The sequence below is a fragment of the Syzygium oleosum genome, unplaced genomic scaffold (assembly GCF_021117445.2).
Source record: "Syzygium oleosum isolate NSW1041296 unplaced genomic scaffold, Sole_v2.1 Sole_v2.06, whole genome shotgun sequence".
NCBI lineage: Eukaryota > Viridiplantae > Streptophyta > Magnoliopsida > Myrtales > Myrtaceae > Syzygium > Syzygium oleosum.
In genome coordinates, this window is record NW_026607490.1 from 1,038,383 (window position 1) to 1,065,993 (window position 27,611).

A 27,611-nucleotide genomic window follows, 5' to 3' on the forward strand; every position below is an offset into this window, starting at 1 on the left:
ATCCCAAGTTCCACATCTATTGGGAGAGATTTTGTTGAGTGATTTGTAAGTTAATGCTGCCCCCAAATGATCATCACCTTATAAGGTTACCGAGAGTATTCTTTTTGGTAGCTTGGCTGACGTGGACCAGTTGAGCTGGGTGGTTACATCATGTACTTTCTAATACTGGACTATAGAATTCCCCTCCAATGAAAACTGCAAATTGGGCTTGATTAATTGCACTTAAGTAGAAATTCAGTATTTTATTGTTTTCCCGCCAAAATTAAAAATATTATCTGAATTTTTCAAAAATTCGTGTGAAAATATATGAAGATCTACATATCAAAATTGAGCGTTGTGAAAGTCTTGAAAGTTTATGATTCAACAAAAAAAAGTCAAAAAGTGTACGAGCTCTAAGATTTAAATTAAAAAAAAAACGGTGAAACTCAATCTAGACAGAAATTAGTATATCAATGAGAAAAACTTTTTACAAGAGTCAACATTTTTTATTGTTAGAAAGGACTAAAATCAAGCCCGCATTTTCCCCAAAAGAGACTTAAACCGTAAATGGATATAAAGTATAATACTTATGATTAAAAAGTACAATTATAATACAGATGAAATGGTGATTAGAAAATAGCATTATTTGTCTAATTGTTCCTAACTTTTCTTTTTCTAAATCTAGGGAAAGTTTAGAGTTTAATAATGGGGAGTGCAATTAACAAAATAGAATCCAAGACCCAAGGCAAAGACGACGCAAGCAGAGGCTCATCGGGAGGACGTGGAGGAGAGAGAAAGAGAGAGAGAGAGCAGATGGGGGGTCCTCCTGTTCGACAAGCAAGCAAGCGGAGATCTACGTGGACGTTCGTCCGACATACCCGGCACACTGGTACTCCACGCTTGCTACTCGCACTCCTCGTCACTCCCTCGCTTGGGACGTCGGCACCGGCAACTGCCAAGCCGCCCTCGGCGTCAGTCCTCTCTCTCTCTCTCTCTCTCTCTTGGCTATAGTACGATTTAGTTGTCTTCATTTTTCACCAAATCATACTTATGTAGTTTAGTTTGGTTTTGATTTGACATCAAAACTGCATCAACTGTACCGTGCTCACCTCCTAATAGTTATCAATAAGGAAATAAAGGTTATAAAAGTTTTGTGCAATTTTTTTGCTTTTTAACATAAAGGCACATTTTATGAGACAATGAGTAGTTAAATATAAATAATGATGATATGAGGGATGTCATTAAGGCGAAGAGATCAAAACAAATACGCCATGGTGAATGGTAAATATATGCGTTTTTTTATGGCAAATGGGTCATTTTTAAATATGTGAAGTGTAATAATTTTCTAATAATAATCATTGACGTGGCCATAGTGTTAAAAAGTATTCATCGTGCCTTCAATTTCAAAGTGACCGACTTGTATCGAGATCTGGAAAACATCTTCGGCTTCTTGCGAAATTGCCTCCATCCGGTTCAATGTGCTAGATGAAAAAGTACTTCAACAGTGCCTTTGTGATGAGATTCGAGACTTGCCGGAGCTTCCCGACAGTTTTGATCATTTTGTGTCTGAAATGTTGGTCGCTGCAGATAGTCCCTAAACTCTCAGACCTTGCTAATTTAGTTGAATTGCTCCTATCTGATGGCTCTGAAAATGGGCACGCTTCAAATATAATTTAAACTTGTGCTGTACAGTGGATTGGGAAGTTATCCAAACTGAACAAGTTGAAGCTGTGCGTTTTAAATGTTCCCTCACCGCCTACAGAGTTGAGTTCTCTTCCTTTGCTGAGCCAACTTACTTTAACTGGACTTGACCAGCGAACCCTTAGGAAACTTCCATCTTCTCTGCTGGAGTTGGAACTGAAGAATGTCAATTCAATGGATTCACTGTCGTCGAACTTGAGAAACTTGATAGAATTGAGGCTCTTTGATACTCTGAGTGAATGAAATACAGCTCGATTGCCTTCCGCAGTTGAAAAAGTTGACCATGTCGGAGCGTGAACTCCTCGAGAGATTGTGCATTCTGTCGAGCACAGTGAAACTGAAAGAAGCCAAGGTATCTTCATGCGCAAGGCTAGTTGAAATTCGATTTCTCGGTGCATTGGAATCATTGGAGAAGCTTTCTGTCAAAAAGTGCTACTCTATGAGAAGGCTAGGCAGTTTATCAAACTTGAAGGATGGAGGCGAACTACTACAAGCTGGAGACATACAATGTGCGTCTTCTACTTACTGTTCACAGATTGTACACACTCAACATCGCCCTTTCCCTTGTTTTGTTGGTTCATACAAACATAAAATTGGAAGGCCCACTTGAAGGAGTTTCTTACGGACAGTCGCATAGAAGATAATCTCATCAGAACTCCTCGACATACGACCAAAAAAAAAAAATTCTCACCAACATACTGACTGAGTGCTATTTTTGGCTACTTATGTGTTAAAACTGATACTAAAACATGCAATTAATGACCAATCTCATGTTCGATGGCATTTGCTCATTGCAATTATCCACCTTAAGTATTGAATGGATCCATTTTAAATATTTATAATCATGTCATTCGAACTGACGGAACTTACAGAACTTGATGATGCCTTGCTTTTACAGGTCCGACACCTCAGACAAAATGAGTTACCTTTTCCAACCGTATCCTTTGGCGAGATTCATGACATGTTTATCAAGCATATTAGACGGTATCTGCAAGCATTTCTAGTTTTTCAACTTGAGAAGTTTTCTGTGGCTTCTATTAGAATCGTGGAATTGGAAAAACCGAGAAAATTGTGCCCCTGACATAGAACTTTAAAGCTTAACTGATGGCTTGATTATAGAGCTATCAGACCCTTCATCACGCTTAAATCGAAATCACTGAAAGAAACAAGTGTTACAGAGAAAAAAGAATGCATATTGAACAGGGATTCACTCTGCTATGAGGATTTAGGGTGCGCATGAATACCATTCTGTGCCCGGGCGCTATTTCTGAACAGAAATGATTTTTTTTGATTCTGTGCCCGGAAACAATTTCTGAGTATTTGAAGGCGTTTGATAAATGTCCAAAATTTCTATTCCTAGAGTAGAAAAGAACAGAAATGCGTTTGGTAACTACATAAAATTTCTGTTCCCAAATAATATTTTAATAATATTTTGAATTGTTTAAAATTTTTTTTTTCTTTTTACTTTCTTCTTTGGCCATGGCCGGCGAGGCGTCACGGACCTCGCCGGCCGCCGGCTGAGGCGAGGTCGCCCTCGCCGGCGAGGCGAGGCTGGACCCTCGCCGCCTAGGCGAGGCGGCCTCGCCCGGAGATGGCGAGGCTCGGCCTCGCTAGAGCCGGGCGAGGCCGAGCCTCGCCCGTCGCGACCCACGGCGAGGTCGGCCGCCGTGGGTCGCGACGGCGAGGCCGAGCCTCGCCGTCTCTGCGGGCGAGGCCGACCTCGCCGTCGCGACCGACGGCGAGGCTCGGCCTCGCTCGATCTGGGCGAGGCCGCCTCGCCCGAGCGGCGAGGGTCCGGCCCTCGCCCTCGCCGGCGAGGGTGACCCTCACCTCCGCCGGCGGCCGGCGAGGGCCGTGACGCCCTCGCCGGCCTGGGGCTGTGGCCGGTCTGAGTGGCCGGCCGCTGGTTCACTGCGGCCGGCTCGACCAAGAACAACACCACAAAATAAGAAAAGAAAAAAAGAAAAAGAAGAAAAAAACTGATTCTCAAAATTGTGCCAGAAACAAGAAGCAACTTTTTTTACTTCTTGTTTCTCTTCAAAAGCTGTTTCTCGGCACAAATTTTTGCAAAAATGTGCCGAGGAACAAAAAGTTTACCAAACGCATTTCTGTTCCCAAACTATTTCTGGGAACAAAAGAACAGAAATTTTCACTATTTGGCACGTTACCAAACGGGCCCTTAGTGTCCATAAGGTAAGTTGTTGGCATCGGAGTTCAGTGAACAGTATGACATCATTTATGAACTACGTCCTTCACAAGCGAATTAGTTAGTATTTTAACGTGACAAATGTTGGTACATTAGTCAAACTAAAGTTGATCATTTCAAACTAAATTCGATAACTTTAAAGGCATTGATAATCCACAAAATTAAATGTCAGTAGATTATCAAACCAGTTGGTAATCTTGAAAGTATAAATAAATGTTTACGCTTTTCACAACCAACCAAGATAAAATGTTGGTGAATGACAAGATTTTGTTGGTACCTTAATGGGACGAAAATTGGTACGTCAGTCAAATTAAGGTTGATAATTTTGAACAAAAGTTCGTCACTTAAAATGAGTTGGAAAGCCAAAAAAATTAGTGTTAGTAGATTATTAAAGTATTTGGTACTTTTGCAAGAATATAGAAATGTCGGTACTTTTCAAAATCAAGCAAAATAAGAAGGTGCTGTGATTAAAATTAGTTGCTATCATAATGTGACAAATGTTGGTATGTCAGTCAAATTGAGGTAAGTAATTTCAAAGGCATTGATAAGTCACAAGAGTTAGTGTTGGTATATATAAGTAGTTGTTAATCTTGAGAGTTTAAGTAAGTATTGGTACTTTTCAAAACCAAGCAAGATAAAATGTTGATAAGTCACTAAAATTTTTTGGTATCTTAATGTGGAGAATGTTGCTATATCGGTCAAATTAAGATTGGTAATTCGAAATAAAAGTTAGAAACTTAAAAGCCGTTGATAAGCTATAAAAATAAATTTTGGTAGATTTTTATAGGAGTTAATGATGAGGGAAAATTATCAAATCTGTTTTAAACCTATTGTACGAATGTTAATTCAATCCTAAACATTTCAATATTGTTTATTTAGTCCTACACATTTTGATGAAATTCCAATGTAGTAATTTTGTCACTATGCCTTGAGAATGCTGACATGGTGGTCCAGTCATCGTTGACCATCCTACATGACACGGCTGGCATTTGACATGAAAGAAGTTAAGCAAAACTACGTCATTTCGCGGAAATGAAAAAGAACCTAAGCCACGAAATCCTAAATCATCCACATAGGAACCCTAATTGCTCTCCCAATTTGTTTCATCCGATCCCATAAGAATTCACATTTTCCTCAATTTAAACTCTTCCATCACATTCCACTCAAATCGGCCGCGGAGAAACCCTAATCGATCTCCACCTCCACACTCCACAAACCCAACCCCACCCCACTCACCCCAATTCGCCCGACCCCTTCGTCCATTAGAATCCCCAATTCTCGCAACTGGAACCCTAATTTTCTATCAAATTCCACTCGGCCAAATCAAAATCCAGCATTGGCATAAGCGACCTTGAGATTCTGCAGCAAAAACGACAAAGATTGCTCATGTTTTTTGTACATTGAAGTCGAGAATCTTTCGATTTTTTATGACGATAGAAGAAAAAAGGCAGAGAACAATCAAAAGCTAGACCTTTATTGTGGTCTCGATCTGAGTATTATATTTGTGTTGGTGGGTTGTCGTTGTCGGTTTCTTCGCATATGATGTTGCTGGTCCATGCGTTGTGTGTTTGTTATATACTTTGCCTTTTTTTTAAAAGGATCGAGATGAGTAATGAAGTAATGATAATTCAGTAGATCTCCAATTTCCCCGGGCACTCTTTAAGTTTCTTGTACGAATTAATATTCTAGTGAATCAGGCACCTTAGATTCCCGATCGAGCAATCAATTTTCACCAAAGGATCACAATGTTGAAGAGTCAATCTCGGCCCAATTCCCTAAAAAACCCCAAACTTTAGATTTAGTCCCAAATCTGCCCAAAACTTTTTTTTATCTTAAAAAAAACCCTCAACTTTCATTCTAGTCCCAAATCTACCCTGTTAACTTTCTGTCAAAAATCACCGTTAAGTCTTCTTACATGGCAATTCCATGTCAGCACAAAATCCACATCATAAGCTGACATGGAATAACTCCAGAAAACATCGACGTTTTTGCTCTGGATATTGGGGGAAAATTAGGGCTTGCTTTGCTTCGTCTTCTTCAATTTGCTTTTAAAGATCGACCAAAAGAAATTCGCACTCAAAGAGACAACACCGCTCAGTCGCTCCTGATCAGTCGCTCCCTCCATCAGGTTCGCTCTCTACGCCATGAAGCCAGAGCCAGCTAGCGTCTCCGTCGCCCTCTCCATGGGTTAGCCTCTCTTTTGTTTCGCTTGAAGGAATCGATCGCAATTCGCACTCAAAGAGACAACACCGCTCTGTCGCTCCCTCCATCAGGTTTGCTCTTTACGCCACGAAGCCAGAGCCAACTAGCTTCTCCATCCCCCTCTCCATGGCTTAGCCTCTCTATCGTTTCACTCAAGGGAATTGATCACGAACAGGAGAGATTCCTCCATAAATCGACTGAGTCGTGGACTCCAAAGCACTCGATCTCTTCCTATACAGGCTCGCGCTCGGTCACTCGGTGGAGAGAGTGGCGGAAACTGCGATCAACCCTTGTGTTAACCAGGTATTTGTTCTTCCGTTTCTTTTGCTCTTTTTTTCCCCTAAATTTAACTTTTATCGTTTTTGATGAAGTATGCGTGCATTAATCTTGATGTTTTCAATTTTTGCTATCCCTGTTACATGTATGATTCTAGGTTCTTGAACATAATTCAATCGCACAAGAATGTTGGTTGATTGTTGTGGTAGTCAACTGTTCTTATGATGTGAATTGTGTCGTTTACAATTCGCTTCAACCAGTGGAATGTGTTTGACATTGAAATTGCAGGTTGATCATCATTTTGCTAGCAAGTTTTGCTCGTAAAAAATTGGAGTATTACTAGGTTGAATCAGAAGCAATGGTGGGTTCATTCAATTGTCGACTCTTTATGTTCGAATTTTGTATCTTCAGGCTCGACAAGGATACGGACTTTTCATGCTCATTTTGTATCTTCAGGCTCGACAAGGATATGGACTTTTCATGTCTGAAACTGGGAATTCATATTTAAGGATAATATCTTTGTCTAATTTTAAATGTATATCGAAAAGAAAAGCAAGTTCATATGTAAGATTTTTTTTTTTTCTTTGCAGATGCCCGGTAGTGATAGAGTTATTGACATCGGAGGTCCATCCTTCTCCAACGAACAAACAAGAGCAAGGAATGTTCAAGTTTCAATAAGCCAATCTTCAATTGATGTCTCGGAATCTCCATGCACTCAACAATCTGGAATCGGTGGTGGATTGTGAAATTGTGGACCAAGAAATGCTAGTGGATATTCAGTGCCTGCTGTTAGATGAGGAGATTTTGTTGCAGACAGAAAAGTGCTAGTTTTTATGTTTTTTGTAAGTAGATATGGCTATGTACTGTCTGGTGTGAGGATATGGTAATGTAACTTTCTATATGGGATGGTTTGGTTATGTACGATGCATTGAGTTGTGCTTGTTATGTTGGCATGTCTCTCTTTTCCAGCACACAATGTGGATCGGTTTAAGTTAATCTAATGCTATTTAGCAGATTTTTGCCTTCGCCTTCTTTTGAGCTGTGCTTGCTATGGTGCTGGGATTGGTTGAAGGATCAAAGTTGGATCATTATTTGTGGTTTTAGCTGTATAAAAAGGTCTTATCAGGGAAGGTGAAGGAGATACAAAAGTCTGGTGTTATATTGTGCAATCTTGTTTGCTGAGTTGCGCGTCAGCAAATGTTTCGTGTAAACAGTTACAACAGTTTGTGCTATTTGACTTGGCTGCTCAAGTTTACAGGAGAGAAGAAATTGGTAGGACAATCAAATAATTCAGACAAATTCCACATCAACTAATTCGGTAACTTTTGTATTTCAAGATCAACAAGGATTACAACTCAATATGTCTTTCACCAACATTAGAAACAAATAAATCGAAAAGAGAATATGAGAGATCTAAAAATACAGCTACAAGATGCTCCGCATCATCTAAAACACAATTTCATTTCACTCAACCCCTACTAAAAGATGCCATGGATGTGAGAATGCTTTCTCAAAGCACCAGTGTCAATAAAGGTTTTTCAGCATCCTTCATATCACAGCTGCAGTCGGCTTTGACTCAAGCTCGGGCACCTTTGCTCCTTTTCCTTCTCTTTCAAGGCCTTCAATGTGTTCTCTGCATGTGAGACAAACAGAAACTGGAGTCACTTGAGTCCATGCTTCAATGTGTTCAGCAGCCAAGTACATATATTTTCAGTTGAATAATGGCAGCAGTAACAACAACAAATCAAGCCTTATCCCACAGACGATTTGAAAAACGACATTGTCACCTACACTTTCGATGAGAAGAAAACTAACATTTTCCATGAAGAGAACTGCTAAATGACGTTTCATTTAGTTGTTCTGAGTTTTTTTCCCTGATTCTCTTTGCTACCTGTTTAACTCGGCAAAACCAGGCTTCTTATACCATACTGCAATGGGAAGATATACACTCTTATATATCTTTTTGCAAAAAGCACGCAAATGACACAGATTTTCGGAAGTGTTCATGGTACAGAAATGAGAAAGGAAACTGTTGCTTATAGGGCTGCATCTATACCTCATATGGTGGTTGACTCAATTTCACAGAACAACGTCAAAAAACTGTTGCTTATAGCAAATTCAATTTCACAGAACATGGTAAAAAAACTGTTGCTCATAGCGAATTAGGTTTTTTTCAAGTAAAAGGATTTCAGAATAAGGAGGAACACTTGAAATACACCAAAGAGAACCATCGGCTAATGCTCACTTGAAAATTCAGGAGCTTTTTCTTCCCATCCTTCGGTAAAACACAAAACGAAAAATGATTTCATGAGCTTCTTCACTGAATTAACACTCATCAATGAATGGTTTATAGTTTTTGACTTCAGTTATTTGGAATCATTAGACATACTCAAGGCATCACTTAAAAAATCCCACGAACTCTATCTAAGCATTCCTTGCTAACCATTATAACTTTTGCCTACAACTTTTGGTCACCATTTATCTTATCAGCAAGGAATTCAATTGACCCCTCAACATCTGCTATTCCAGAATTTCACCCTCTGTTGCTCACCAGCAACCATCACTGGTCACCATAGAAACACGTGAAGCACAAAGCCATGGCGATAGTTCAACAGCGTACTCGGCAACTATGAAAGTACATCAAGAATCCTGTCTAATAATTAACAAATCGATTAATAACATGTGGACTATATCAAAACATCTTCCGATTGAGCAATTCCAAGAATTAATTCATGACTGTATCTCACGGACATATCATCAAACAGGTTGTATACATTCGATTAAAGGAGAAACGATACATTAATGAGCTCGGATTTGATACTAATCTCTAATCCCATTCAGGACGATCGTAATCAATTAACCTAAATTGAGAAAACATCTCAGCACATACATATATGTACAATTAATTTTCGTTTGATTGACCCAGTCACATATATGCAGCATATTCAGAAAGACAATGTACAAGGAATGATTCAATTTCATGCAGGGGACTCTCGGATAAGTTCTGAGGTATAGCATACCAAATTGATCTCGTAAGTTCTGAGAAAGCATTCTCACATCAATTGCAGTTTCCGCCACCTCTCCACCGAGAGGCCAAGCTCGAGCTTGTATAGGAAGAGACCGAGCGTTTTGGAGTCCACGACTCGGTCGATTTACGGAGGAATCCCTCCTGTCCGCAATCAATTTCTTCGAGCGAAACGATAGAGAGGCTAACCCACGGAGAAGGGGATGGAGAAGCTAGCTGGCTCTGGCTTCGTGGCGTAGAGAACGAACCTGATGGAGGGAGCAACCAAGCGGTGTTGTCCCTTCGAGCGCGATTTTTTTTTTTTGTCGATCTTTGAAAGCGAATTGAAGAAGACGAAGCAAAGGAAATCCTAATTTTCCCTCAATATTCAGAGCAAGAACGTCGACGTTTTTTGGAGTTATTCCATGTCAGCTTCTGACGTGAATTTTGTGCTGACGTGGAATTGCCAGGTAAGAAGACTTAACGGTGATTTTTGACAGAAAGGTAACGAGGGTAGATTTGGGACTAGAATGAAAGTTGAGGGTTTTTTTTAAGACAAAAAAAAGTTTTGGGCAGATTTGGTACTAAACCTAAAGTTTGGGGTTTTTTAGGGAATTTGGCCGTCAATCTCTCTAAAGTTGAGCATTTAGGAAAACTAGGTGTCCTAGTTATGCCCAAACTATGTTCAAGAGTGAGAACTTTCAATTCCTTTCCCTCCTCCAAAAGTGAATGTACCAAGGGACGAACAGTCAAATTGGAAAAGTATTATAAGTCAAAGAAACCGAAACCGTCCTTACATTTTCTTAAAATGGGACAATTACCAGGCTATAGATCAATGCTAGGACGGTGACTGGCGGCAGAGGACAGCAGACAGTGACCGGTGGCTAATGGTAGTGGATGGTGGTAGGAGGCGGCCGACGGGCACTGGCCGACGGTGGGAGGCTGCCGGCATCGGTTGGCGGCGGAGGACGGCAGACGGCGGCCGGGGCGAACGGCCAATAGCGGCGGGAGGCGGCTGGCGGGTGGGCAGCTGGCTAGTAGTGAGGGCAAGCGATGAAAAGAGTTTTTATTTCTCATTTCTGTTCTAGAAATATAAAAGTAGAAAAAATTTTACTTCTCATTTCTATTCCAAATCTATTTCTGAAATCAAAATTTATTTAGAAATAAAAAAAAATGAAATTGCATCACCAAAATCGAATTCTGTTCCAAACCTGTTTCTGATAACAGCAAAACAAAAAAAATAGAAAAATATAATGATTATCATACGCGCCCTTACTGTATGCAGATGATTATACCATTCTGTTCTAAGAAAATAATAATTTTCCATGCTGGTAAAATCGAACTTGATATGCCCCGGAATCCAAATTAGTGTTGTTTCTTAGCCACATGTTTCCTTTGCATCATTTCCCTTGCCAAATGTAGGTCGTGGAATATCATCAGCAAGTGATTGCCACGGACATGAGCGAGTCGCAGCTAAATCATGCCATCCCGCATCCCCATGTTCGGTACATCCACACTCTGCTATCCATCTCAGACGACGAACTGTTAGCCATGATCAGTGGCGAGAACTGTCAACCTAATCACTGTGGCTGAAGCCATACATTGGCTCGACCTCCCCAAATTCTACTCCCATGTGAAACTTGTCCTTCGCAAGTCGGGGTCATGATTGCAGTTTGGGGCTATCAAGCCATCCAGGTCGGCCCTATTTTTGATCCGATAGTGAAAAATTTCCTCAACACGATGCTTCCGTACTGAAATTCTAACACAGGCACTTGTTCGACCATTACAAGACATTGCCGTTCCCTTTCGAGTGTGTCAGTTTGGGATCCAAGGGGAACCCAATGGCCCTTGACATACCAAAGGAGGTTTCTTTCGAGGGAATCCTGGGGATCTTGAGGTTGTGGTCCACGGTGACGACGGCGAAAGAACGGGGAGTGGAGATGTTGAGTGAAGGGGTTGCTAGGGAGTTTGAGAGGGTTTGGGGTGGTACAAAGCTGGTGAGGAATGTGGTCTATAAAGCCTTTATACTGGTAGGGAAAGTGAAGAAGTGACCTTCCTTGTATGATTGGAAAGGGCATGTTTGCAAATTGTTTCAAACAATAAGGCCACTTCACATTGTTCATTAATCCCAGCTGCTCCTTTTATCACTTTCTATGTTGCTCCCTCATTTCTTTGAAACGTTGGAATTAGGCTGACGAGGTTCAATTTGCTTTACGTGTTGAAAAATAAGAGGTCAATTGATTTGGGGCATGTTGCCATCTCTAATAAAATTATAGTTGAGCAGATAACATGAAACTCGATTCTCTTGAATTGAGTCAAGCGAGTGAATGCGCATTTCAAATATGAAGCGAATCGGGCCTTATTCATCTAACAGCTAGCTAGCTGAAACTTTTAAAAAAAATTGATGGTTGATCCTACAAAATTTCTCTGGAAAAGTTGATACTTTTCAAATCAAAGAAGATAAATGGTTGGTTGGTGACTAAATTTAGTTGGTAATTAATATGACGAATGTTTGTACGTAGGTCTAATTAAGGTAGATAATTTTCAATAAAAATTAATAACTTCAAAAGTGTTGATAAGCCACAAGAATAAACGTTGATGATTATTAAAGTGGTTAGTAATCTTGGAAGTAAAATAGAAAAGTTGTTGGTACTTTTCAAAAATCAAGCAAGACTATAGTTAATAGGTGACTGATTAGTTGTAGTTGGTATCTTAATGTGGTGAATGTTGGTATATCAATCAAGTACGGTTTTTTAATGTTAGTTGTCAATTTGACAATGCAATATGACGTGATGATTTTGTGTTTTGCCAGACTTGATTGATGATTGACATATACAAGAACGTTATTTTATAAAGTTACCTACTCGGATTTGAACATTAGTCAATGATTTCACCATATTTTACAATGTCATAACCTGAGTTAAAGCTACTCTTATGGATATAATGGATCACGTCTATTTATTAAACTTCAACACCTACTTGAATACATGTGAGTATATAGTATTTAGGATTTAGTAAATGTGAAAACAAAATGTATACTGAAGGATTAATGAAAGGAACAGAGGCCGAGTCCCGGCACGCAGAGACAATGGCGGTGAAGTGTGCAGGTGCTATGCTAGCTGTATATGCTTTGCTTTCTTAAGCTTGGTTGTATGTGTTGGCCAAGTCAAACAGGGCGGGTGATTAAGTACAAACTAGAAAGGGGAATTTTTAAATGACCAGAACCGCACTGTGCCACAATGCTCGGGTTTTTTATGAGTGGTAAAATAGGAACAAGCACTAAAAAATCAGTGGGACAAGCTTACGGACTTGAGCAAGGGAGGTAAAGTGCATATAATGGTTCGAGGCACACTAAAATGGGATGTTAAGACGGCCTCATCTTCCGCGGGACCATGCATATATGCAACGGACTTTAGTTAGATTTGTTGTCCAATTGAAATGTCAATTAAGGTAAGGGTGGGGCAGATGATCGGGTCCTCAAAGTCAATTTATTACCCTATAAATGAGAAGTCATACTATGCTTGTCTAGTTAAACTCCGGTGTTCCAAAAGAACAACAATTTTAGAGAGACAGAGGTCAAGATAGAGAGTACGTGTTGTAAGATCATTTTGTTCAAATTTGTTTTATCGTGAGAGTAACAGAGGTATCTTGTAAGATGAGAGTTAACATATTGTAATAGTGTCCTTCGTATTGTTTACAACGTGCTTTGCTTATCATTATTCTCGAGTTCCTTCCACTACATTCACGCCAAACTACCCAACAGATATAAGACCAAGCTTCCATGTCCAGCACTATAAGACCAACTCCAAAAGATTTGAGCATATTGCTTATAGACGTAATAAATGTAGGATTTTCTGGATGATACGATCCGACACTTTTTTAATATACAAATAGCATTCGAATATAGAGCTATTTTATCCTAAAACAAATGGTTATTAGGGGTGAGTAAAAAATGGTTTAACCGCCAAACCAAATCAAATCCCAAACAGTTTATTGTGGTTGAGCTCGGTTTAAGAGTACTTTTTGAAGAAAAATGGTTAAAATATCAAACTGGACCGTGGTCGGTTCTTGACTATAATACGATTTAGTTGATTTTATTTTACTTCAAATCATACTTATGTAGTTTGGTTTGGTTTGACATCCAAATTGCACCATCTGTACGGTGCTCACCTCCTAATAATTATCAATAAAGAAATAACGGTTGCAAAAGATTTGTGCAATTTTTTTGCTTATTAACATAAGGCAAGTCATAAAGGCAAAGAGATCAAAACAAATACTCCATGGTAAATGGTAAATATATGCTGAGGGAGCGCTCAGGTGGAGCATTTTTTGCAGAGAATGAGGCAAATCCAATTTGATGGTAAATGGGTCATATTTAAAGTTGAAGTGTAACAATTTTCTAACAATAAATTTTGACGTCGCCATAGCATGTCCTGTTCATGATGGGAAGTAAATGTTTCATAATTTTTATAATAAGGCCACTTCTCTCCAAGTTGGAAATACTGTATTACCATTGTTGTTGATGTCTGAACCGATCATACAGCCTCCGAATTAGACCAGAATAAACTCGCTGAATCTATTGGTCAGCTAAGTTAATTTTAATCTGTCGAATCGATAGGTAGTTGGCTCATATCTCGAGTCTTTGTGAAATTAATAGTATTTCAATGGTCCTCTAATAAGTCTTAAAAAGTCTTCGTCGAGACTTCAATATTAAAGTCACCGGCTTGTGTTCGGGATTGGCTGAACATCTTCGGCTTCGTGCGAAATTACTTATACCCGGTATGATGTGCTCGATGAAAACTTACTTCAACAGTGCCTACTGGAGAGAGAGAGAGAGAGAGAGAGAGAGAGAGGAGGCGATGACCCCGCTAATTGCGAAGTGATCTCCTATGGCAAACTCAGAGGCAGGGACGAGCACCGGCAACACATTAGGAGGCGAGTATCAGGTGTTCCTGAGTTTCAGAGGGCTTGATACTCGTCGTGGATTCACCAACGTCCTCTACCATGCCTTAAAAGATGCTGGTGTTCACGTTTTCATCGATGACGAAGAGCTTCGACCGGGCGAAATAATTAGTGGCAACCTTCTGCGATGGATTGACAACTCTAAGCTATACATACCAATCTTCTCCCCAAACTACGCTTCTAGTCACTGGTGCCTCCGCGAGCTTGCGAAGATGGTGGAGAACACCTCTAAATCAAAAGATGAGAATAAGAAGGTGATATTGCCTATCTTTTATGATGTGAAACCTGATGATGTCAAGCTAAAAACGGAGTTGTACAAAAATGCCATATCGAAGTTGGAGCAACAGAAGGAGGATCAAAAGAAGTGGTGGTCTTTTGGTCTGAGGAAAAAGTTCAGCACAGAGGAAGTAGAGATGTGGCGGCATGCTCTTTGCGAAGTTGATGACACCAAGGGGTGGGAGCTGGAGAAATATTCAGGGTAACCATCTAATTGTGAATGTGAAATTTACTTTTTACAATTAGACCACAGATCTAATAAAAATTCATTAATTATGGTCCTACCCCATTTTTGCTGAATTTAACTAGAAAGTCTCAAATTCTCCTTTTAGTTTTTTCTTAATCACGACATATCCATTTTTTTTCTCACCTAATAGTTTTATTATATTTTCATTTTGGACCTGATTTCCACAGTATAAAAATTTGGCTTTGCTTAATCTTTTTCATACTAACTTTTGATCCATGTATGTATTAGGATTCCAAATGTATGCTAGAGAAATTGATATGAACCTGTATGCAGTTGCATTTGTAGAGTTGCTTTCCACGTCAAAAGAACTAAATAAATCTAATATTGCAGTAAATAACCACACATCATATTTTGATTCTTCTACTTGATTCAAAGATCAAACATTTCTTTTGTTCTATTCCCTCAACTTAAACTTGTAGTGGATGTTCAGGTTTGTAATCCATCATGTTCCTCAAGTTTTGAGGGTAACGTTGAACTCTTATCGAGTCTTTAGTCCATCTTGTTCCAGTCCCCTTCGGTTCGTGCCTTTTTCTTTGGATAAATTCTAGTTGCGGCCTGACCCACGCAAAAAGGGGAAAGAAATAGTTGCCTCATAATCATAAAGACAAATGTCCATACAAATAGACATGTGATAACCCATATGACTACTCGGTAGATTGATTATGAAAAGTAAATTATTGGATAAAACTCTCATGAGAGGGCAAAAGTACACCGCAAGTGTCATAAATAGTGTACGGCGATCATTTTGGTGCTATAACTTTTTTTCAGATCACTTTGGTGCCAACTTTTTTGAAAATCGATCACTTTAGTGTCAATGCTGACGTGGCTCGCCGGAAATCCGATGTGGCGCTGACACGGCTCGCCGGAGAGGTCCAGTCAGCATTAAAAACCAAAAACGACGCCGTTTAGCCCGCTGACGTGTATTTTTTTAAAATATTATATTATATTTAATTTAATTAATTTAAATATTTAAAAAAAAAAAGCCCTGCAGCAGCGGCGAGGGAGCCCTCGCCGCTGCTGCCGCCAAGCCACCACCGCCGGGAAGGGCCAGCGGTGGTTGGCGCAGTGGTCGGCGAGGGTCGCCGGCCCCTGGCTGGGGCTCGATAACCCTCGCCGACCCCCGGCGAGGGCCGGATCCGGCGAGGCGAGACCTCGCCGTCGCCTGGGTCGCGATGGCGAGGTCTCGCCTGCCTCGGCGGGCGAGGCCGCGCCTCGCCGTCGCGACCCGGGCGACGGCGAGGTCCCGCCTCGCCCGGCGAAGGTGAGGCCGCGCCTCGCCGTCGCGACCCGGGCGACGGCGAGGTCTCGCCTCACCTCACCCGGCGAAGGCGAGGCCGACCTCACCGTCGCTGGGTCGCGACGGCGAGCGCGGCCTCGCCCAGCCGAGGCGAGGCGGGGCCTCACCGTCGCGACCCGGCGCGGCGAGGTCGGCCTCGCCTCGGCCGGGTGAGGCGAGACCTCGCCGTCGCGACCCAGGCGATGGCGAGGTCCCGCCTTGCCCGGCCGAAGGCGAGGCCGCGCCTCGTCGTCGCGACCCGAGGCGGCGACGAGGTCTCGCCTCGCCTTCGGCCGGGCAAGGCGGGACCTCGCCATCGCCTGGGTCGCGACGGCGAGGTCTCGCCTCGCCCAGCGAAGGCGAGGCCGACCTCGCCGTCGCCCGGGTCGCAACGGCGAGGTGCGGCCTCGCCTAGCGAAGGCGAGGCGGGGCCTCGCCGTCGCGACCCAGGCGACGGCGAGGTCTCGCCTCGCCGGATCCGGCCCTCGCTGGGCGAGGCGAGGGTCGCCGGGCCCCGGCCAAGGGCCGGCGACCCTCGCCGACCACTGCGCCCACCACCGCCGGCCCTTCCCGGCGGTGGTGGCTTGGCGGCAACAGCGGCGAGGGAGCCTTGCCGCTGCTGCAACACCTTTTTTGTTTTTTGTTTTTAATTATTTTAATTATTATTATTTTTCTAAAAATTAAAAAATTCGAAAAAAAGCCACGTATTTTCCACCGTGTACAAGTCATACCATTTTTTTTTAATATAAATGCCATGTCAGCTTTTTGGCCGGAATTTTGGCCGGAGTCACTAAAGTGATCGATTTTCCTCCGACTTGGTACCAAAGTGATCCGAAAAAAAGTTATGGCACCAAAGTGATCGCCGTACACAAGTTATGGCACTTGTGGTGTACTTTTGCCCTCATGAGAGTATGGCGCGCGCACATGTGTGTATATATATATTTCAAGACACTGGATAGAAATTAATTTTTCTTGTTGTAAGTGAAATAACAATGTAGTGGTAAATTTTTAGTGTTCTTGAACACGATTACCATTCGAAAACATGAGCTCGCAAAATTAAATGCTGTTTAGTAGTTTAATTTCGGTAAAAAAACAAGAACACTTTTCTTCACTTAATTTTTTTGGTTTCTTACGTGGTGGTTTTTCTTGGGCAAAAGGACACTATAAGTGCCATAACTTGTGTACGGAGATCACTTTGGTGCCATAACTTTTTTCGGATCACTTTGGTGCCAAGTCGGAGGAAAACGTCACTTAAGTGTCATAAGTTTTTTTGGATCACTTTAGTGCTAAAATTTTTGAAAACGATCACTTAAGTGCTAAAATTTTTTAAAAACGATCATTTAAGTGCTCAAATTTTTGAAAAACGATCACTTAAGTGCCAATCTCCGCGAGCCACGTCGGCTTCAGAAATTAATAAAAAAATGCCACGTCGGATTTCCGGCGAAAAATTGTGTACGGCACCGGAGTTGGCACTTAAGTGATCGTTTTCAAAAACTTTAGCACTTAAGTGATCGTTTTTCAAAATTTTAGCACTAAAGTGATCCAAAAAACTTATGGCACCAAAGTGAGCGCCGTACACAAGTTATGGCACTTGTAGTGTTCTTTTGCCTTTTTCTTGGATGCAATAATAGAGAGTATCAACATTAGATTCCTGGCTCCATCGCTTAACTGAGTGGATTCTGCCTTTTGATTTGTTTATGAAAATTGATCTACAAAAGAGATGAGACAAAGACTTGTCAGGTATTTGAATAAGAACCACTTATTTATGTACTCCTTTTCTGTTCTTTTAAATTGGTTTTGCGCAAGTATTGTTTTTTTTTGGTATAACTATAATATGTTATGATTATGTTATTCGTCCATAACTTTAACGTTTCTTTCCATGGGAACAATGCTTAAGATAATCAGATTGAAATTAGTTGACTTAGTATATGGTTGGTGAACATTTAAGGAAATGAATTTGTTACTCTTTCTCAATTGAAACTGTTCAACTTTGTGGCAGTGATGGGGATCTAAGCAAGACGGTTGTTAACGAGGTTTTGGATAGACTCAAGACAAGACAAAGAGGAGTGACCAAAGATTTAGTTGGAACAGAGTATCGAATAGCAGCCATAAGCAATTTATTAGACATCGACTCGGGTGGTGTGCAGCTTATTGGGATTTACGGAATGGGCGGCATGGGTAAAACGACACTTGCTCAAATAATTTTCGACCAACTATGTCCTCGCTTTGGGAAAAGCTGCAGCTTTCTTGATGACGTAAGGGAAACCGCAAAAACCAAGGGCTTAGTCAAGCTGCAAGAACAATTATTGTCCGATATCTCTAATTCTAGAGTGCCTCGCAACATTGTTAACAGTGACGATGGGAACAAAGTGATTAAAGAAACAATTTGCCACAAGGAGGTATTGATTGTTTTGGATGATGTCGATGATGGCAACCAAATCCTAAAATTAATCGGAGGGAATTCTTTGTATCCTGGTACTAGGATACTTGTTACCACTAGGGACAAAAGGGTTCTGAAAATTAGGGGATTTAAGTATGAAATTGTGCCCTATGAAATGGAAGGGTTGAGTGAGAGAGACGCACTTCAACTTTTTAGCAGGCATGCCTTCGATAAAAACTCTCCTCCAGCCAATTACTACACTCTTTCAAAAGACATTGTCTCTACTACGGGTGGACTACCTTTAGCTCTTCAAGCAATAGGTTCGTCGCTTTTTGGTCAGGAAGACAAAACATTATGGAAAGAGATGCTGGAGGAGCTAAGGAAAACACCTCATGATGATGTCTTGGGAAAGTTAAGGATTACCTATGATACCTTGAAATCGGGTCAACAACAGATATTTCTCGATGTTGCATGCTTTTTCATTGGTAGGAATAAGACCGATCCAATGTACATGTGGAAAGATAGTGGGTTTAGCCCAGAGTATGCTATTGATGTCCTTATTAACAGGTGCATGATAAAGCTTTTAGACGATGATAGTTTTTGGATGCATGACCAATTTAGAGATCTTGGCAGGGCAATTACTAGTCAGGAGTGTAGCAGGTTGTGGGATGGAGAGGACATCGTTCGCGAATTAAGATCAACGGAGGTAAAGTATGGCCAAATTTGAATTGAAAATTGCTTACCCTGTTTTTAATTGGGGATTGCCGTTTCTGAATGGGGAGCTACTTTTCTGTTTCATTTTTTCTTCTCTTCGACGAAATAAAATTGTGGGATATTGACAAATTTTTGCTCTTTCTCCTCAATGTCATTGGCAGATCAACAAAAGCGTTCAAGCACTCGATTTAGAGTCACGGAATCAAGGTCGAATGACTGTCACTGTGGAGCAAATTAAACTGTTCCCGCATCTACGGTGTCTTCGGTTGTGTAATGTAACTTGCCAAGGCAACTTTACGGGCTGTCTTTCCGAGTTGAAATGGATTGATTTGGGTTACTTTAATTTGAGCGGCAATCTCGATCCACAGTTTATGGCAACCAATTTGCATCTAGAAAACGTGGTTGTGATGTATATTCGTGGCTATGAGTGGACAGAAGATGCGGTCCGGAGTTTAATCAAGGTATGTTAGAATCCCCCTTAGTCTAATTTTCTCAATAAAGGACAAAATTTAATGAATTTACAGTCTAATTTTCTCATTTAGTGAGAGGATCAAATGACATACGATACAAGTTGGAAGCCTAAATCCAAATTATCTTTTTCTTGTACAGACATCTAATTCTCTGTCTTGATGTTTCATTGGCTTTTGTAGGGGGCAAGGAAATTGAAGGTTCTCACTCTTCAACATAGTCAGTTGATACATAGGACACCAACCTTTTCCGAACACTCACTTTTAGAGAAGTTGACTATTTATGGTTTCGGATATTTGAAGGAAATTGATTGCTCTATTGGGAAACTAAGGTGGCTGACAGAATTGAGTGTTGAGTTTTGCGAGGCGCTTGAAAAATTGCCCGAACAAATTGGCGAACTAAAGAATCTTCAGCGCCTCTCCCTTGTGGAATGTCGCAGCTTGAGGGAACTCCCTGGCTCAGTTTCGAAATTAGAGTCATTGACGAAGCTGGATGTATCAAGGACGAGCATTACAAGATTACCAGATTCCATTGGTAGACTACAAAGCTTGTCATCTCTCAATGTATCACACACAAACATAGAGAAACTGCCTGGGACAATGAGCAAGCTTAGTCAACTCCATACACTGGACCTATATAATTGTCATGAGATCCAGGAGTTGCCGAAGCTCCCCGGAAGTTTGAGCACTCTAAAGCTTAGATCTGATCTGTTGCAGATTGTCCCTAACCTCTCATACCTTACTAATCTAGTTGAACTGCTCCTATCCGATGCCTCTGAAGGTCATAACAAATCAAATATAATTCAGCCTTGCAACTTGCTGTGGATTGAGAGGTTATCCAAAGTGAGCAAGCAGTACTTGAGCCTTTTAGATGTCCACGCATTGTCTGCAAAGTGGCGTTCCCTTTCTTTGCTGGAAGAACTTTACCTCTATGGACTAGACTTGCAAACGCTGAAACAACTTCCGTCAAACTTGACAGTTCTAATGCTCGATAACACTCAAGTGAAACAAGCAGAACTCGATGGGCTTCCTCAGTTGGAAAAGCTGACTATCACAAGGTGTGAGCTCGTCACAAAAATATGCATTAGATCAAGTTTGAGAAAACTCAGAGAAGCCGATGTGTATTCTTGCAGCAAGCTAGTTGAAGTTCAATTTCTTGGTGTCTTAAAATCGATGGAGAGATTATCTATTAATGGATGCGAATCTTTCGAGAGGTTGGTTTGTTTGTCGGAGGAGCAAGGGTGCAATGAGCTACAAGCTCCTGAGTTGACTGATGGTTGGAGGAGAGTGTCCCTTGTCTCAAGCTCCCTAAAGATGCTTCAAAAACTCAATCTGCGGAGGTGTGCGGTGCTACAGGAGATTCAATTTGTGTCAACGTTGGAATCATTGAAAGAATTTGTTGTTCGAGAGTGCATTTCGTTGAAATGTATAGACGGTTTGTCAAACTTGAAGAATTTGAAGTATTTAGAAATTGGAGAGTGCCAGAGCCTGCAGGTTGTTGATGGCATTGACGAGTTAGAGTTTTTGCATTTGTTGGAAGTTTATAGGTGCGGCTCAATGGAAAGGATTTTTTATGCATCAAGCTCAAAAATACCAAATGAGTGCCAGATAGCAATATGGGATTGTGGGGAGTTCGACACTCATCAATATGGTTCAAGCCTCACTTGGGAGTCTTACAGAGAGAAGATTTTGAATGGACCAATACAAGCGTCAGCTTGCGACTGGGTTCTTCTTTTTCACATAGAAATATCATGAAAGGTATGCTGTTTTCTTTGGGCTTTAATTTCCTACTCTCAAATATCTCTGAGTGATTGGTCTCTTTAAGAAGTTTCTTACACTAGATTGCCATAGAATTTACTAGATTTTGGGCAATCACATTCGCTTCAGATTAAGGCCAACACTTTCCTCGCGTACATATGCTATCGTATAGAAATAGATTTACACAACCGAACAAGAAAAGAATGACACTGAGAGCAACGACCATGCATGGCGTATCTGGCCATATAGCACACATACATCGGAACCCACAAATGGTTTATTGTCAAAATCATGCGAAAAGTTTGAGTAACCTCTATATTAAATTGTCTATTATAATTGATAATGATGCATATGACTAAACTAGATGCACTGTTGCTAGGTTTTGGCTAGCTAGGACTCTTCAAGGCCAATGAGCACAAGCATGTGTAGGGCCAAACGTATCCCGGAATTATTGTCAGGATCGATCACGAATGGGGAAGATGTCCCAACAAATCTTGCACTTCGTCTGTTTGCAATAATCTAGTCCAAAGTCGCACTTCCCACCAGTTTGATCCTGTCGTGTTCGTCGTGTAAATCCAAAAGCCGAAGCAACGAATAAGTTGCTGGGTCGACATGTCAAGCTAGAGCTAAGCTTAGTTAGGCATCTTAAACAAAATCATCATAAAGTTGTGGAGATCTCGCGCTATTCTGGGAATAAAATCTGTGGACACGTGGCATATGGATTTATGTGAGCATTTGGTGTTTGTGGTCGGTACTTAATCCGTCTATATTTTTCATTTCATACAACAATAACTTTCATAATAAATGAAGCTGAGATCAAGATTATCATTTGTTGTCATCTTATAGGGGGCAGTATCAATTTGCAGCCTATATATATAAAATCCATACATTAACTTTACGTCATTAATTGCGTTAATTTGTTGTATCATAAAGTCCTTGGTTTGATGGACAAACCTACAATATGGTAAAAAATTTAGGGTGACGCTATTTCCACTCCCAAATAACTAAATCCACCTCATTTATACGAAAAAGACAAAACTACTATCAATCTTTGAAGTGCAATTTAAAGCGATGGCCTCACTCATTCTTTTTTCTATTTTTTTCTTTTTCTATTTAAGATAGTTACCATAATTAAGCATTTCGCATGTTTTGTTTTTTAGCGTATTAAAGAAAAGTGCATTCTCAGATACTTCTATAACGTTTTACACGCTCTGCGTAAAATTATTTCGCCAATATTAAGAAAAATATAATCTTTGATATAGTATAAAACTGAAAAGTCTCTTCATCATCATTGATCTTATAGCAATTTATCTCTTCTTTGTCCCTCTTAACTAAAAAGCTCGCTTTGTTAGTGAACTACTTGTTAATTTCATTAGTCTATAATATATATCAAATTTCTTTATTTACTATATAAAAGAATTTATCTTTTTTCCTTACTATATTGGCGAGATACTTTTATACAGAAAGGTGAGATATTAGAAAAATATCTAGGAATACACTAAAAACATTATGCACAATGATGCATCTTGATATTTATTCGTAAGTAGTTCGTGGATGATATTAATTTTTGTCAATCCAAAATAATGATATTTCATTGGCATTTTCAAAAGTATTTTTTACTCTATGCAATGTTTGGATTTAATCAAATTTTATCTACTTAATAGTTTATCCGTAATTTTGATCGACAACATAGAAAAGAACAAGATTTTTTTTGTAAATTTCTCTTTTCGACAAAACAAAATTTTATGGAAGCAATATATAACAATAAAAAAACATAGTACCTTTTATATACTTGGAAAATCTACAACAAACAAAAACTAAACATATGAAATTCTTAATTATGGTAAGTAGATTGTACATAAATAAAAAAACTAAAAAAAGGAAAGTAAATAAATTTGAGACCACTAACTTAAATTGCGATTATATGATAGAGGGCAATTTTGTCTCTTTAGTGAAAATTGGGTAGATTTAGTCACATAGGGAATGAAAATAATGCCGCCCAAAATTTAATGTGTACGATAAGTGTATTTGAGAATATAATTATAATTTTTGTAAAATTGGGAAGATGAGTGATTTATAGAATGCTTGATGATTATGTTGAATTAAAATTAGGAAGTTAGAAATAGTGATTGATTATTTGACGAATCTTAATTATCATAAATTACTATTTTGTTCATCTATATTCATATAAATATATATTTTTAGTTAATTTAAATTTAGGCATGGTTTTTCGTGGATTAATTTGGTAAGGTTGAATAAACCAGTTGATTTGTTATATTAATTGTAGAGATGTAGGCACGGAATTTGATGGAATTCTTTCATAGAAGTTTGAGAGTGAAGTTACTATTGGATGCTTCTTTAAAATGTAAAGATAAGTTTCAAATGTTTTTTTTTTCTAGCTGATAAATGCAAACGTTGACACGAATGTAATTGAGAAATTTTTACATACACTTAAGTCATGTGAACTATCTTATAATTTGGGTCCTTTGTGGGGCCATCAAAGTTGATGGCACACATGAATCGGACGCGCATAATAACTTTTAAATGTTATAGATCCATAAACAAATATAAGTGGATCAGATGTCTCGTGCTGCCACATGTTTAACTACCACAATTACATAAGTCTTTTCTATAAGCTTTTAAAACTGATTTGTCTGGATGGATATGTGTCGATATACATTTCTTAATTACGATTGTAAGAAGTGGGGCTGTCAAAATAACCCGGTCAAATACGATTCGACCCGACCCGACCCGACCCAAAATTTTTCATATTGGGTCGGGTTGAGCCTCGACTTGTTTGGGTAACAATCAAAACAATAACTAATTGTTTTGGGTTTATTGGGCTCGGGTACCTAGCCCAACCCAAACAATGAAACATCTCTCTTCCACATCTCTCTCACGCACTCTCTCGTATCTTCTGGGTAGGTAGGGTTTGTTGCTATCTGCGGTTCCTGAGGCGGTGAAGTCGATTCCGAAAGGGGCCATGGCCGAAAGAATAACAGGGAAGGTCAAGTGGTTTAGCGACCAGAAAGGCTTCGACTTCATGACCCCCGACGACGGCTCCGAGAATCTCTTCGTCCACCAGTCCTCCATCCAGTTTGAGGGCTTTTGCAGCCTCGCTGAGGGCGAGACCATCGAGTTCAAGATCAAGTGCGACTCGTTATCCTCATCGATTTCAGGACCGTCGAGGATTCTTTCCTTTGGTCATTTTCGGTCGTCCAACGTTTGTGAATGAAGTGTTCTAGAAGCTGAAAATCGAAGGTTACATGTTTTGTTCATCTACATTTGCTTACGTTTGAAAAGGGTTCAGTCTTTCAGATCTGAAGGTAGATAAGTGGATCGATTTTTTGCAATCTTTGAAATCATTGTAAATAATTTTCGAAATTCTGTATTTAATGGAGGCGTTTCAACTGCTTGGTCTGATGTCCTCTTCATCCTTGTTTATGTCTTCTTGAACCCAAAGGATCCTTAGCTATAGCAGGGGCGGTTACAAAGGGGCGGCTACGGTGGCGGTGGGAGAGGAAGGTACGAAGGAAGAGGAGGAGGCGGCTGTGGCCAAGGCGGAAGCTGCTATAACTTAACATTAATTTAAAATTAAAATATGAAACACAAAACCCGGCTTGGCCCGGCCCGGCCCGGCCCGACACGACCCAACCCGATCATGCAGTTATATCTTGTTTGGGTCTTGTCTCGGGTTGGGCCAAACACATATGTTCATCATATCGGGTCGGGTCGGGTCGGGCATAATGAAAACCCGACCCAACCCGACCCATTGACAACCCTAGTAAGAAGCCTCTAAAAGGGATGAACAACTGACGTTATTTGACCTTATTAAAAAAAAAACATTAACTTTAACTTGAGTGACAATTTTGGCTTTAACTTTTCTTTTGTCTCACAAAAAATCATAAATTTTCACTTAAATCCCAAATGTAGTCCTGTTTTTTTGGGTAAAAAATCTAGACCAGTTGACTTGGAATCGTTAATTGTCTAACGTGACTATTTCACCTCAGTAATAAATCCACGTCGCTTGCTAGCTGGATTTCAAGCACTATTCATTATCTTATTTTCTTAGCCACAGCTTGAAGAATAACGGTGAAGTTGTTCATAGTCTCCTTCACTTCACCGGCAAGTTAAAAAGATTTCCAGACTGAATCTCTCTGGCTAGCCTCCACCATTTCGTCGTAATCTGAAGTTGTGGAACTCGTCGAGAGACGCCATGGACGAGATCCTCTAACCTCATGACCAGAACCTTTTTTTTGAAACAAGCCCAAGTCTATGTTGAATGGACATTAATCAATTGATCTTATTTATTATATCGGATTCTAGTGATGGGCATTAATAAGTGGATTTTGTTGGGAAGTATAGTTAAGGAGATTCTAAAGTTGTGTCCTGCCCAAATGTTTGTAATAATCTACAAGATCTCAATCTTTGGTTAACGGGGGGGGTGGGGGGAAATTTGAGGCTCGATTAAAAAAGTTAGTAATTTTTATTGAGACAAAAAAAGTTCGGGTTATAATTATCATTGAAGATAAAATTTGTGTTTTTTTTTGAATTAGCTCATTATTTCTAGTAACTGTGGTCATATGATATCATCAATCAAATTTCCTAGGTCTGACTAGATCTAGCTCCGCAGTCCCATCAAAAGCCTAGGACTGTGGCTCATGAGATGTGTGAGGGGTTTCCTTAACGCTATAGGCCTAGCCCAACTGATTGCGCGGAACTACAGCCAAAACACGAGTGTCTCTACAGAATATGTTACAATACTCTCCATTTTTATTCCTTTACAAGAAATAAATCATTGCTTATATACCAAATGTATCATCTTTAATGTTGAGACACGTCAGGATCCATTTTACCCAATAATCTTGATCTATTGGGTAACTCGAATTAAATTATTGAATAAGAGAATTTAATCCTTCCCAAATAATTAGATTTCATTCAATCACCTATTATTGTTGGGCTAATAAAGCAACCTAGAAGGAGGGTTGAATAGGTTGAGTGTTGATATCTAAAAACTTTTGTGGAATATCATACAATTAACACTAAAAATGGTGATGCAAACGGATTAGCGCGTGTGATCCTGGTAAGTAAATCAGAGTTAAGACAATAGATCACACATTGATGTATAGTAGTTTGGCTTATAACCAAGCCTACGTCCGCTCTTAGACTAACAACTTTAACAGGGGTCAAATTCCATTAGTAATCATCAACGCAAGTTACAATCGGCCAGTGCGGTCCCCTTTTAGTTGATAGATCACACTATTGGGATACACAATCACTGCACTTACTCTTATAAACCTGACTATAAGCTATTACAGTGCTTAACCAGATACAAAGAAAACTAGTTCATATGACAAGTACAATGTATTGAGAAATTTATTATCCAATTTTTTTCTTCTAACATCATCATTGCTCTTTATATACTTTGGTCTTCAATATGTCCCTTGGAGACCTTCAAGGACGATCAACTGGCCATTTGAGAGATGTTGGGAGCTATTATGCCAGTATTGGGATTGCTTCTAGAGTTGCTTCACCGTTAGAGCAAATTACCTAAAATGTACATTGTCAGCAGTTTTGTCTCTGAAATCTGTCAGCTGCTTTTCTACTATATGACTCGATTTTTCAGCTACGGAATCCAGTGCTTCAACGTCTATATTCTAAACCATCAACGGTCTTCTTGTAGTGCATATCAGACCCGATACATCACTATATCCATCTAATACACACTATCATCGGTGCGAATACTAATTGACCAGGTTGACATCTTCAATGATAATACCAACTGAAAGTCACACGATATTGCTATCAGTGATCTTTCCATCTTCATCAGTGCCAAGGACTTCTAAGATCACTAGCTTGACTGGCCCTTTCAAGCTACTGCAATATACTCTTATTGGTACTTGTTCTCTCAAACGTCAATGACTAGTATCTCATCATTACTGATATGGAGGATCATTGATATTTATAACTTGTTTCACCATATGTACTCATCATTATAACCATTAGTGATAGAGATAGTTTGGTAATTATCAAAATCTCATAAGAATGTTTTCCAACAATTATTACTTGAACAAATAACATATAGCTACTGGCCCAAAAAATAAAAGAAAATAAACAACTTGTGCCTTATAGCTGGCAAGCTTCAACAAGGGGAGGTACCATG

The 27,611-nt window shown here is 40.0% G+C and overlaps 3 protein-coding genes, 2 long non-coding RNA genes and 1 pseudogene across 5 annotated transcripts; 5 read left to right on the forward strand and 1 right to left on the reverse strand.

Moving 5' to 3' along the window:
• The first annotated feature begins 546 nt into the window (after nt 1–546).
• On the forward strand, nt 547–11,435 carry LOC115664268 (uncharacterized; annotated as a pseudogene).
• Nucleotides 6,254–7,387, forward strand: LOC130138334 (uncharacterized). Its single transcript, XR_008816737.1, has 2 exons — nt 6,254–6,391; nt 6,955–7,387. It is a non-coding gene; the product is annotated as an uncharacterized LOC130138334 (long non-coding RNA).
• LOC130138333 (uncharacterized) lies at nt 7,671–9,838 on the reverse strand. The gene is made up of 2 exons (XR_008816736.1): nt 9,385–9,838; nt 7,671–7,997 (listed from the first exon to the last, which is right to left on the reverse strand). It is a non-coding gene; the product is annotated as an uncharacterized LOC130138333 (long non-coding RNA).
• Nucleotides 11,436–14,257: 2,822 nt separating the features above from the next.
• Nucleotides 14,258–14,812, forward strand: LOC115669314 (disease resistance protein L6-like). The gene has a single exon (XM_030590548.2). It carries the CDS (start codon nt 14,258–14,260, stop codon nt 14,810–14,812), a length of 555 nt encoding a protein of 184 aa, XP_030446408.1.
• A 3,467-nt stretch (nt 14,813–18,279) lies between these two features.
• Nucleotides 18,280–21,445, forward strand: LOC115665699 (disease resistance protein L6-like). Its single transcript, XM_030587547.2, has 3 exons — nt 18,280–19,215; nt 19,385–19,684; nt 19,874–21,445. Exons 1-3 carry the CDS (start codon nt 18,295–18,297, stop codon nt 21,443–21,445), a joined length of 2,793 nt encoding a protein of 930 aa, XP_030443407.2. The 5' UTR covers nt 18,280–18,294.
• A 2,986-nt stretch (nt 21,446–24,431) lies between these two features.
• Nucleotides 24,432–25,029, forward strand: LOC130138399 (uncharacterized). Its single transcript, XM_056312389.1, has 2 exons — nt 24,432–24,598; nt 24,912–25,029. The coding sequence occupies exons 1-2, from the start codon at nt 24,432–24,434 to the stop codon at nt 25,027–25,029; spliced, it is 285 nt and encodes a 94-aa protein (XP_056168364.1).
• The last annotated feature ends 2,582 nt before the right edge of the window (nt 25,030–27,611 follow it).